The sequence below is a fragment of the Bombina bombina genome, chromosome 2 (assembly GCF_027579735.1).
Source record: "Bombina bombina isolate aBomBom1 chromosome 2, aBomBom1.pri, whole genome shotgun sequence".
NCBI lineage: Eukaryota > Metazoa > Chordata > Amphibia > Anura > Bombinatoridae > Bombina > Bombina bombina.
The window spans coordinates 824,356,960-824,370,070 of NC_069500.1; the positions used below are offsets into that span (position 1 = coordinate 824,356,960).

Genomic DNA, 13,111 nt, shown 5'->3' on the forward strand with positions numbered 1-13,111 from the left:
TAATAAAATAAGTATTTCCCTTTAGCTCTTGAGACCTAAGGAAGGAAGCTTCCTCAATGGAATGTAATCAATTATAAATAAAGTCTTACCTAGAAAAAACTGAGATAAGGTCTACCATAACGACCATGTCTGCCAACTATGTAATGAGCTGCAGAGCTCTCCTGGGTATACTATTAAATGCATATCTTAGAATTAATATGACATTGTCAAAAGATTTGGAAAATATGCAACAACAGTATTTTCAGGAAAAAAAAAAGAATTAGCCTCAAAGGGAATAGGAAATCATATGGCTTAAGTGGAAGTTGACACATCCACCTTGGAAAAAGATTCCCCCAAAGCTCTATAATAAAAGCTGATAAAAGGGAACAACTTTAAAAATCAGAAAACTGATTGTGGCCCATTCCTAGGAATAAACATTTTTTAGACCTTCACTTTAAAGGGTCTAATCCAGAAGTGACAGTATCAGCCTGCTCCATTTTTTACAGTGGCTAATAGAAAATAACACAGACACACTGTAGTTTGTGTAATACTGAATTTAAAACAAGCACTGCAAAGCTGAGTCCCGTAGAGGTAGTAAACAGATTGCAAGGCATACACTTATTAGATGGAAAAAAAATCTGTAGACCTCCCCTCTAATAGCAGGTCCAGTCTGTTCTATGGAATGATAACCGGGAAAAAACAGTACAGAGGTAAACACAGAGAAAATTAACACGAGTGCAGGACACTAGTGTAAAGATAAATCAAGTACTTAACCACGTGTAAACAGTGACAAATCAGCTATATTCGTATGCATTCAGTTACATCTAGTTTACTTTGCCTAAAAAAGAAAACGTCCTGAAAATATCTTGAGAAAAGTGAAATAAATTAAATAATAATAAATGTCTCATATTTAGGCATCTATTTATCAAGCCGTCAACCGCAAATACGCTGGAATTCCGCAGCGTATTTGTGGTGAGCCTGATTCGCCTTAGTTATCAAACCCTACAGACCGGCAAAAGTAGAATTTAGTGACGTAACATACGATCCGCCGGACTCAGTCCGACACAGATCGATGCTTACGTCATTACAGATGTTACGAATGCAAGTTCGGCACAATCTGACTACTTTTGCTAGTTATCAAATAACTACCAGGTACGCTCGGCACTATTCCGGCCCAGCGTACCTGGTTTTCAATCCGCCGCCCTGGGCGGCAGATTCCATAGGAATCAATGAGAGTCTGAAAGCAGCGAAAGCTTCTGTTCGCTGCTGCCCAAGATCCCATTGATTCCCCATTGATTATGGGAACGTTTACACCTAACACCCTGTACCCGAGTCTAAACACCCCTAATCTGCCGCCCCCTACACCGCCCCCACCTACATTATACTTATTAACCCCTAATCTTCCGCCCCTACACCGCCGCCACCTAAATAAAAGATTTTAACCCCTAAACCGCCACTCCCGGAGCCCATCGCCTCCTACATTATACTTATTAAACCCTAATCTGCCCCCCTACATCGCCGCCACCTACATTAAATTTATTAACCCCTAAACCTAAGTCTAACCCTAACCCTAACACCCCCTAACTTAAATATAATTTAAATAAATCTAAATAAATATTACTATCATTAAATAAATTATTCCTATTTAAAACTAAATACTTACCTGTAAAATAAACCCTAAGCTAGCTACAATATAACTAATAGTTACATTGTAGCTATCTTAGGGTTTATTTTTATTTTACAGGCAACTTTGTATTTATTTTAACTAGGTAGTTACAATTACACCTAACACTACACTATAATTAAATTCCCTAAACTAAATACAATTAAATAAAATTAAATAAAATTATCTAAAGTACAAAAAAACAAACACTAAATTACAGAAAATAAAAAACAAATTACAAGTTTTTTTAAACTAATTACACCTAATCTAATCCCCCTAACAAAAATAAAAAAGCCCCCCCAAAATAAAAAAAGCCCTACCCTACACTAGATTACAAATAGCCCTTAAAAGGGCCTTTTGCGGGGCATTGCCCCAAAGTAATCAGCTCTTTTACCTGTAAAAAAAAAGTACAAATACCCCCCCAACATTAAAACGCAACACCCACACAACCAGCCCTACTCTAAAACCCACCCATTACCCCCTTAAAAAAACTTAACACTAACCCCTTGAAGATTACCCTACCTTGAGAAGTCTTCACCCAACTGGGCCGAAGTCCTCAACAAAGCTGGCAGAAGTGGTCCTCCAGACGGGCAGAAGTGGTCCTCCAGATGGGCAGAAGTCTTCATCCAAGCCGGGCAGAATGGTCCCCCAGACAGGCAGAAGTCTTCATCCAGACAGCATCTTCTATTTTCATCCATCCGGCTCAGAGCAGGTCCATCTTCAAGACATCCGACACGAAGCATCCTCTTCATCCGGAGTCTTCTTCAACAATGACGGGTCCTTTAAGTGACGTCATCCAAAATGGTGTCCCTTCAATTCAGATTGGCTGATAGAATTCTATCAGCCAATCGGAATTAAGGTAGAAAAAATCCTATTGGCTGATGCAATCAGCCAATAGGATTGAGCTTGCATTCTATTGGATGATTGGAACAGCCAATAGAATGCAACCTCAATCCTATTGGCTGATTGGATCAGCCAATAGGATTGAACTTTAATCCTATTGGCTGATTGCATCAGCCAATAGGATTTTTCCTTCCTTAATTCCTATTGGCTGATAGAATTCTATCAGCCAATCGGAATTGAAGGGACGCCATCTTGGATGACGTCACTTAAAGGACCCGTCATTGTTGAAGAAGACTCCGGATAAAGAGGATGCTCCTCGTCGGATGTCTTAAAGATGGACCCGCTCCGCGCCAGATGGATGAAGATAGAAGATGCTGTCTGGATTAAGACTTCTGCCCGTCTGGAGGACCACTTCTGCCGGCTCCGTTGAGGACTTCGGCCCGGTTGGGTGAAGACTTCTCAAGGTAGGGTGATCTTCAAGGGGTTAGTGTTAGTTTTTTTTAAGGGGGGATTGGGTGGGTTTTAGAGTACGGTTGGTTGTGTTGGTGGTGGGTTTTAATGTTGGGGGGGTATTTGTACTTTTTTTTACAGGTAAAAGAGCTGATTACTTTGGGGCAATGCCCTGCAAAAGGTCCTTTTAAGGGCTATTTGTAATTTAGTGTAGGGTAGGGCTTTTTTATTTTAGGGGGGGCTTTTTTATTTTGTTAGGGGGATTAGATTAGGTGTAATTAGTTTAAAAAACTTGTAATTTGTTTTTTAATTTCTGTAATTTAGTGGGGGGGTTTTTGTACTTTAGATAATTGTATTTAATTGTATTTAAGTTAGGGGGTGTTAGGGTTAGACTTATGTTTAGGGGTTAATAAATTTAATATAGTGGCAGCGACGTTGGGGGCAGCAGATTAGGAGTTAATAAATATAATGTAGGTGGCGGCGGTGTAGGGGGGGCAGATTAGGGGTTAATAAATTTAATGTAAATGGCGGCGGTGTAGGGGGGGGCAGATTAGGGTTTAATAAGTATAATGTAGGTGGCGGTGGGCTCCGGGAGCGGCAGTTTAGGGGTTAAACATTTTATTTAGTTGCGGCGGAGTCCGTGAGTGGCAGTTTAGGGGTTAATACATTCATTAGAGTTGCGGCGGGGTCAGGGAGTGACGGTATAGGGGGTAAATAGTATAGTATAGTGTGGGTGTAGTGACAGGGTACCAAGAAAGCTTTAAAAAAGCCGAAGAGCAGCGAGATCGATGACTGTTAGTTAACAACAGTCCGCTGTTTATCGCACCGTACTTGGTGCGCGGCTTTTTGACAGCTTTTTTGATAATTTTGGAGAACGTATTCAGGTCTGCGGCAGCGATGTTAGGCGAACTTAGGCGAGCGTATTGGTGCCGTCGAATGCAAGTAAGTTGACGGCTTGATAAATAGATGCCTATGTCTCCCCACACTCCTGGTCTAAGGTATTTTACCCCTTCTAACACCATCACAACAGCGTAGCAGCAAGCGCAGTGGGAAAATTGTAATACTCTCATTCCCAGGGAGCTCAGGGCCCCTACTATGCAAACATAACCCTTGTGCTGTCAAAACAGACCCCAAGCCGCACTGACAGAACACATGTAGTAGCGCAGAAAGGCATTATTGCTAGTGCCTTAGAAAAACCAAGCTCATGCACACTAACTAGGATCTGGCTAAACTCTTTTTAAAGTGGCCGTTACATGTAAAATATTAAGAACATATAAGCAAGCAGCATGCACTGAACCATACAAGTACTTGCACACTCCCCATAGATACCTTAAGTTGTTCTCTGGCTATTATATACATAAAGCTATGTACCTATTGATAGCCTGTGGGCTGTGTGAGTGACAGAGCAGTTACCCACCAGACACCCCATCCACTGGGCTTACTCAGCTGCTATGCTTGAATACAGTACTGTACTAGACAGCAGTGGTATCTGCATCTACATGGCCAAACAGGAGGAGGCTGAAGGACCAGTTCCAGCAACACCTGTGGCAGGCTTGTGACCACAACTCCCACAGAAGATTTACATTGCAAAGCCAAGTACTCTTCTAAGCCCCTCTCTTCAAAGTTTCACCTTATTGAGGGAATACAGGATCAAAGATCCCTCTTCTATCTAAATGAAATCCTAGGCACCTCAATCTTCACCTGCTCCTGTGGAGACAAAGAAAACGACTGTGATATCAGAGAGGTGAGAAGGATTATAAACTTGTGCAAAACTTAGTATCTTTGCATCCATCTGGTGGCCAGAAGTTGAATTCCCTAGGAGTAATGGCTTGTTGACTCTCACTACCTTATGAAAGAAATTATATTTTTTTCAACAAAAAGATAGACAGACTGATTTTTCTGTCTATAGTTTTTGTTCTGTTGCAGTGGCTTAATTATCACTTTACTGCAACATTATCTGTTTATTAAAGGGACAGTAAAGTCAAAATTCCACTTTCTCGATACAGTCAAAAAATGCAGTTTACTTCTATTATCAAATGTGCTTTGTTCTCTTGTTGTAGAGTAAACATATAAAGGCTCAGGAGCAGCAATGTGCTACTGGGAGCTAGGGGATTATTGGCTACTCACATATGCCTCTTGTGACTTACCTGTTGTGTTTATCTCGTTCCCAATTATGCCTTGCTACTCATGTGCCTTCTTGGGTTTACTCTTCAATGAAGGATACAAAGAGAACAAAGCAAATCTGATATTAGAAGTAATCTGGACAATTGTTTAAAATTTCATGCTCTTTCCGAACCATGAAAGTTTAAATTTTACTTCTTTAATGTACTATGTTTATTTCTTTGCACAACTGGAAGTAATATTTTAAAATATCACACCAGAATGTGTATTGAATCTAAAGTTTAAGAGAATTAAAGGGATAGTAAACCACAACATTTTCTTTTATGATTCAGATAGAACATACAATGTTAAACAACTTTCCAATTTAATTCTATTAACAAATTTTCTTCATTCTCTTGTTATCCATTGCTGAAGGGACAGCATTGCACTACTGACAGGAAGCTGAAAATATCTATTTAGCCAATCACAAGAGACAAATGTGTGCAGGCACCAATTAGCAGCAGCTCCCACTACAGGGAGTGCAGAATTATTAGGCAAGTTGTATTTTTGAGGATTCATTTTATTATTGAACAACAACCATGTTCTCAATGAACCCAAAAAACTCATTAATATCAAAGCTGAATAGTTTTGGAAGTAGTTTTTAGTTTGTTTTTAGTTATAGCTATTTTAGGGGGATATCTGTGTGTGCAGGTGACTATTACTGTGCATAATTATTAGGCAACTTAACAAAAAACAAATATATACCCATTTCAATTATTTATTTTTACCAGTGAAACCAATACCAATACAAAAAAACCAATACAAAAACCATCTCAACATTCACAAATATACATTTCTGACATTCAAAAACAAAACAAAAACAAATCAGTGACCAATATAGCCACCTTTCTTTGCAAGGACACTCAAAAGCCTGCCATCCATGGATTCTGTCAGTGTTTTGATCTGTTCACCATCAACATTGCGTGCAGCAGCAACCACAGCCTCCCAGACACTGTTCAAAGAGGTGTACTGTTTTCCCTCCTTGTAAATCTCACATTTGATGATGGACCACAGGTTCTCAATGGGGTTCAGATCAGGTGAACAAGGAGGCCATGTCATTAGATTTTCTTCTTTTATACCCTTTCTTGCCAGCCACGCTGTGGAGTACTTGGACGCGTGTGATGGAGCATTGTCCTGCATGAAAATCATGTTTTTCTTGAAGGATGCAGACTTCTTCCTGTACCACTGCTTGAAGAAGGTGTCTTCCAGAAACTGGCAGTAGGACTGGGAGTTGAGCTTGACTCCATCCTCAACCCGAAAAGGCCCCACAAGCTCATCTTTGATGATACCAGCCCAAACCAGTACTCCACCTTTACCTTGCTGGCGTCTGAGTCGGACTGGAGCTCTCTGCCCTTTACCAATCCAGCCACGGGCCCATCCATCTGGCCCATCAAGACTCACTCTCATTTCATCAGTCCATAAAACCTTAGAAAAATCAGTCTTGAGATATTTCTTGGCCCAGTCTTGACGTTTCAGCTTGTGTGTCTTGTTCAGTGGTGGTCGTCTTTCAGCCTTTCTTACCTTGGCCATGTCTCTGAGTATTGCACACCTTGTGCTTTTGGGCACTCCAGTGATGTTGCAGCTCTGAAATATGGCCAAACTGGTGGCAAGTGGCATCTTGGCAGCTGCACGCTTGACTTTTCTCAGTTCATGGGCAGTTATTTTGCGCCTTGGTTTTTCCACACGCTTCTTGCAACCCTGTTGACTATTTTAAATGAAACGCTTGATTGTTCGATGATCACGCTTCAGAAGCTTTGCAATTTTAAGAGTGCTGCATCCCTCTGCAAGATATCTCACTATTTTTGACTTTTCTGAGCCTGTCAAGTCCTTCTTTTGACCCATTTTGCCAAAGGAAAGGAAGTTGCCTAATAATTATGCACACCTGATATAGGGTGTTGATGTTATTAGACCACACCCCTTCTCATTACAGAGATGCACATCACCTAATATGCTTAATTGGTAGTAGGCTTTCGAGCCTATACAGCTTGGAGTAAGACAACATGCATAAAGAGGATGATGTGGTCAAAATACTCATTTGCCTAATAATTCTGCACTCCCTGTAGTGTATGATATGTGCGCATTCATTTTTTAACAAGCGATACTAAGAGAATGAAGCACATTTGAAAATAGAAGTGAATTTAAAAGTGTCTTAAAATGACATGCTCGATCTGAATCATGCACATTTAATTTTGACTTTCCTATCCCTTTAAAGGGACAGTAAACCTAAAAAATAATGTTATATAATTCTGCACATAGTGCAGAATTATATAACATTATTTAGGTACTATAGCTATAAAACCCTTTTTTCACTTTTAATATTTAAAAAACATACCGCTTTTACAGACCCGCTCTCTGCTCTCTGCTCTCTGCTGAGTGGGTCTGTTTTTTTTAGTCAGCGCATCGGGCCAGCTGTATAGTCACAGCCCGGCCCGACCGCGTCATAGCATTAAGTGAAGCTCGCTCCTGCTGTCAGACAGAGCGGGAGCGAGCTGCACTTAGGGGGGTAGTTATCAAGCCGTCAACCTCAAATACGCTGGAATTCCGCAGCGTATTTGTGGCGAGGCTGATACGCCTTAGTTATCAAAGGCTCGAGACCGGCAAAAGTAGAATTTTGTGACGTAAGCTTCGATCCGCCGGACTCAGTCCGACACAGATCGATTCTTACGTCACTCCAGATGTTCCGCACACAAGTGCGGCACATTCTCACTACTTTTGCTAGTTATCAAAAAACTAGCAGGTACGCTCGGCACTTTTACGGCCCAGCGTACCTGGTTTTCAAACCGCCACCCCTGGAGGCGGCGGATCCCATAGGAATCAATGGGAGTCTGACCATAGCGAAAGTACAAGTTCGCTGCTGACAGACATCCCATTGATTCCTATGGGAGCTGTCTACACCTAACACCCTAACATGTACCCCGAGTCTAAACACCACTAATCTGTCCCCCCCTACACCGCCGCAACTAAATAAAGTTATTACCCCCTAAACCGCCGCTCACGGAGCCCACCGCAAGCTACTCTATACATATTAACCCCTAAACCGCCGCTCCCGGAGCCCACCGCAACTATAATAAATGTATTAACCCCTAAACCGCCGCTCCCTGAACCCGCCGCAACCTATATTAAATGTATTAACCCCTTTCCTGCCCCCCCTACACCGTCGCCACCTATAATAAATTTAATAACCCCTAATCTGCCCCCCCTACACCATCGCCACCTATAATAAATTTATTAACCCCTATCCTGCCCCCCACTACGCCGCCGCCACTGTAATAAAATGATTAACCCCTAAACCTAAGTCTAACCCTAACCCTAACGCCCCCCTAACTTAAATATTAATTAAATAAATCTAAATAAATTAACTCTTATTAACTAAATGAATCCTATTTAAAACTAAATACTTACCTTTAAAATAAACCCTAATATAGCTACAATATAAATAATTATTATATTCTAGCTATCTTAGGATTTATTTTTATTTTACAGGTACCTTTCAATTTATTTTAACTAGGTACAATAGTTTTTAAATAGTTATTAACTATTTAATAGCTTACCTAGCTAAAAGAAACTGAAATTTACCTGTAAAATAAATCCTAACCTAAGTTACAATTACACCTAACACTACACTATACTTTAATAAATTATTCCTATTTAAAAATAAATACTTACCTGTAAAATAAACCCTAAGATAGCTACAATATAATTAATAATTATATTGTAGCTATCTTAGGATTTATATTTATTTTACAGGTAACTTTGTATTTATTTTAGCTAGTTAGAATAGTTATTAAATAGTTATTAACTATTTAATAACTACCTAGCTAAAAGAAATACAAAATTACCTGTAAAATAAATCCTAACCTAAGTTACAATTAAACCTAATACTACACTATCATTAAATTAATTAAATAAACTACCTACAAATAACTACAATTAAATACAATTACACAAACTAACTAAAGTACAAAAAATAAAAAAAGCTAAGTTACAAAAAATAAAAAAATAAGTTACAAACATGTTAAAAATATTACAACAATTTTAAGCTACTTACACCTAATCTAAGCCCCCTAATAAAATAACAAACCCCCCAAAATAAAAAAATGCCCTACCCTATTCTAAATTAAATAAAGTTCAAAGCTCTTTTACCTTACCAGCCCTTAAAAGGGCCATTTGTGGGGGCATGCCCCAAAGAAAACAGCTCTTTTGCCTGTAAAAGAAAAATACAACCCCCCCAACATTAAAACCCACCACCCACATACCCCTAATCTAACCCAAACCCCCCTTACAAAAACCTAACACTAATCCCCTGAAGATCATCCTACCTTGTCTTCACTCAGCCGAGCAGCGATGGAACCGAAGTGGACATCCGGAGCGGAAGAAGTTAATCCTCCAAGCGGCGCTGAAGAAATCTTCCATCCGATGAAGTCATCATCCAGGCGGCGCTGAAGAAAAGTCTTCGATCCGGCCGATGTCATCTTCAAAGAGGCGCTGAAGAGGTCTTCTATCCGGGCGATGTCATCTTCCAAGCCGGGTCTTGAATCTTCCTCCCGCCGACGCGGAACCTCCTTCTTCACCGACGGACTACGATGAATGAAGGCTCCTTTAAGGGACGTCATCCAAGATGGCGTCCCCTCAATTCCGATTGGCTGATAGGATTCTATCAGCCAATCGGAATTAAGGTAGGAATATTCTGATTGGCTGATGGAGTCAGCCAATCAGAATCAAGTTCAATCCGATTGGCTGATCCGATCAGCCAATCAGATTGAGCTCGCATTCTATTGGCTGATCGGAACAGCCAATAGAATGCGAGCTCAATCTGATTGGCTGATTCCATCAGCCAATCAGATTTTTCCTACCTTAATTCCGATTGGCTGATAGAATCCTATCAGCCAATCGGAATTGAGGGGACGCCATCTTGGATGACGTCCCTTAAAGGAGCCTTCATTCGTCGTAGTCCGTCGGTGAAGAAGGAGGTTCCGCGTCGGCGGGAGGAAGATTCAAGACCCGGCTTGGAAGATGACATCGCCCGGATAGAAGACCTCTTCAGCGCCTCTTTGAAGATGACATCGGCCGGATCGAAGACTTTTCTTCAGCGCCGCCTGGATGATGACTTCATCGGATGGAGGATTAACTTCTTCCGCTCCGGATGTCCACTTCGGTTCCATCGCTGCTCGGCTGAGTGAAGACAAGATAGGATGATCTTCAGGGGATTAGTGTTAGGTTTTTGTAAGGGGGGTTTGGGTTAGATTAGGGGTATGTGGGTGGTGGGTTTTAATGTTGGGGGGGGTTGTATTTTTCTTTTACAGGCAAAAGAGCTGTTTTCTTTGGGGCATGCCCCCACAAATGGCCCTTTTAAGGGCTGGTAAGGTAAAAGAGCTTTGAACTTTATTTAATTTAGAATAGGGTAGGGCATTTTTTTATTTTGGGGGGGTTTGTTATTTTATTAGGGGGCTTAGATTAGGTGTAAGTAGCTTAAAATTGTTGTAATATTTTTAACATGTTTGTAACTTATTTTTTTATTTTTTATAACTTAGCTTTTTTTATTTTTTGTACTTTAGTTAGTTTATGTAATTGTATTTAATTGTAGTTATTTGTAGGTAGTTTATTTAATTAATTTAATGATAGTGTAGTATTAGGTATAATTGTAACTTAGGTAAGGATTTATTTTACAGGTAATTTTGTATTTCTTTTAGCTAGGTAGTTATTAAATAGTTAATAACTATTTAATAACTATTCTAACTAGCTAAAATAAATACAAAGTTACCTGTAAAATAAATATAAATCCTAAGATAGCTACAATATAATTATTAATAATATTGTAGCTATCTTAGGGTTTATTTTACAGGTAAGTATTTATTTTTAAATAGGAATAATTTATTAAAGTATAGTGTAGTGTTAGGTGTAATTGTAACTTAGGTTAGGATTTATTTTACAGGTAAATTTCAGTTTCTTTTAGCTAGGTAAGCTATTAAATAGTTAATAAATATTTAATAGCTATTGTACCTAGTTAAAATAAATTGAAAGGTACCTGTAAAATAAAAATAAATCCTAAAATAGCTAGAATATAATTATTATTTATAATGTAGCTATATTAGGGTTTATTTTAAAGGTAAGTATTTAGTTTTAAATAGGATTCATTTAGTTAATAAGAGTTAATTTATTTAGATTTATTTAATTAATATTTAAGTTAGGGGGGGCGTTAGGGTTAGGGTTAGACTTAGGTTTAGGGGTTAATAATTTTATTACAGTGGCGGCGGCGTAGTGGGGGGCAGGATAGGGGTTAATAAATTTATTATAGGGGCGACGGTGAAGGGGAGGCAGATTAGGGGTTAATAAATTTATTATAGGTGACGACGGTGTAGGGGGGGCAGGATAGGGGTTAATAGGTTTAATATAGGTTGCGGCGGGTTCAGGGAGCGGCGGTTTAGGGGTTAAACTATTTATTTAGTTGCGGAGAGGTGCGGGATCAGCAGGATAGGGGTTAATAACTTTATAATAGAGGGCGACGGTGTAGGGGGGGCAGGATAGGGGTTACTAGGTATACTGTAGGTGGCAGCGGTGTCCGGGAGCGGCGGTTTAGGGGTTAATACATTTATACGAGTTGCGGCAGGGTCTAGGAGCGGCGGTTTAGGGGTTAGTAACTTTATTTAGTTGCGGGAAGCTCCGGGGGCGCCGGTATAGGGATAGAACAGTGTAGTTTAGTGTGGGTGCTTAGTGACAGGCTAGCAATAAAGCTGGGAAAAAGCCGAAGAGCAGCGAGATCAGATGAGTGATAACTCTCACAGTCCGCTGCTCATCGCCCCACGGCTTTTTGACAGCTTTATTTGATAACTTAGGCGTATTTTTTCAGGTCTGCGGCGGCGATGTGAGGCGAGCTTAGGCGGGCGTATTGGGCCGGCGAAGCCAGAAAAGTAGACGGCTTGATAACTACCCTTAGTCTCATGGCGCGGTCGGGCCGGGCTGTGACTATACAGCTGGCCCAATGCGCTGACTAAAAAAAACAGACCCGCTCAGCAGAGAGCAGAGAGCGGGTCTGTAAAAGCGGTATGTTTTTTAAATATTAAAAGTGAAAAAAGGGTTTTATAGCTATAGCACCTAAATAATGTTATATAATTCTGCACTATGTGCAGAATTATATAACATTTTTTAGGTTTACTGTCCCTTTAAGTATACAAAAATGTAATACTTACTGGCACAAAGTCATCTTTTTGCACACAGACAATGTCACCAACTTGAATGTGCTTCCACTTCTTCACCTGTAGACTGAGCAAGAGAAGCATTGTTATCATAGCAATGGCAGTAGTAGTGGATCATGCTCATCTGAAGGAACTGTCACTTAGGAACAAGCTATTTTGTAGGCCACAATTTAATTTGATGAAACAACATAACATACCATGGTTAATTATCACTCAATGAAGATCTTAGGATCCTTGACACTGTACCCAAAAATTTTCTTTCGTGATTCAGATTGAGCATGAAATTTTAAGCAACTTTCTAATTTACTCCTATTATCAAATTTTCTTCATTCTCTTGGTATCTTTATTTGAAATGCAAGAATGTAAGTTTAGATGCCGGCCCATTTTTGGTGAACAACCTGGGTTGTCCTTGCTGATTGGTGGATAAATTCATCCACCAAAAAAAAGTGCTGTCCAGAGTACTGAAACCAAAAAAAAGCTTAGATGCCTTCTTTTTTAAATAATGATAGCAAGAGAATGAAGAAAAATTGATAATAGGAGTAAATTAGAAAGTTGCTTAAAATTGCTTGCTCTTTCTGAATTACAAAAGAAAAAAAATGGGTTCAGTGTCCCTTTAACATTAACACTCCTGTACTTACAAATAATGTATATGAACATCTGCTGTGATGGAAAAAGTACATTGTTGCAGTGCATTTACAAAGAATAAGAGACCCGTTTTCAGTAGTATTGAGAATGTCCTTTTAAATTTCAGTATTAAGAAATATTTAAATATAACATAACATGAGTTATCTATTATACCATAAGCTTTTGTTATCTGCAGGAC

The 13,111-nt window shown here is 39.6% G+C and overlaps 1 protein-coding gene across 1 annotated transcript in view; it reads right to left on the reverse strand.

The window, feature by feature from the left end:
• LOC128647319 (phospholipid-transporting ATPase IC-like) overlaps positions 1–13,111 on the reverse strand; it is a 304,249-nt gene that overhangs the window by 198,306 nt on the left and 92,832 nt on the right. Inside the window, exon 5 of the mRNA XM_053700103.1 lies at positions 12,283–12,355. Within this exon, the coding sequence (XP_053556078.1) occupies positions 12,283–12,355 (73 nt within the window). The remainder of the gene's footprint in view (positions 1–12,282; positions 12,356–13,111) is intronic.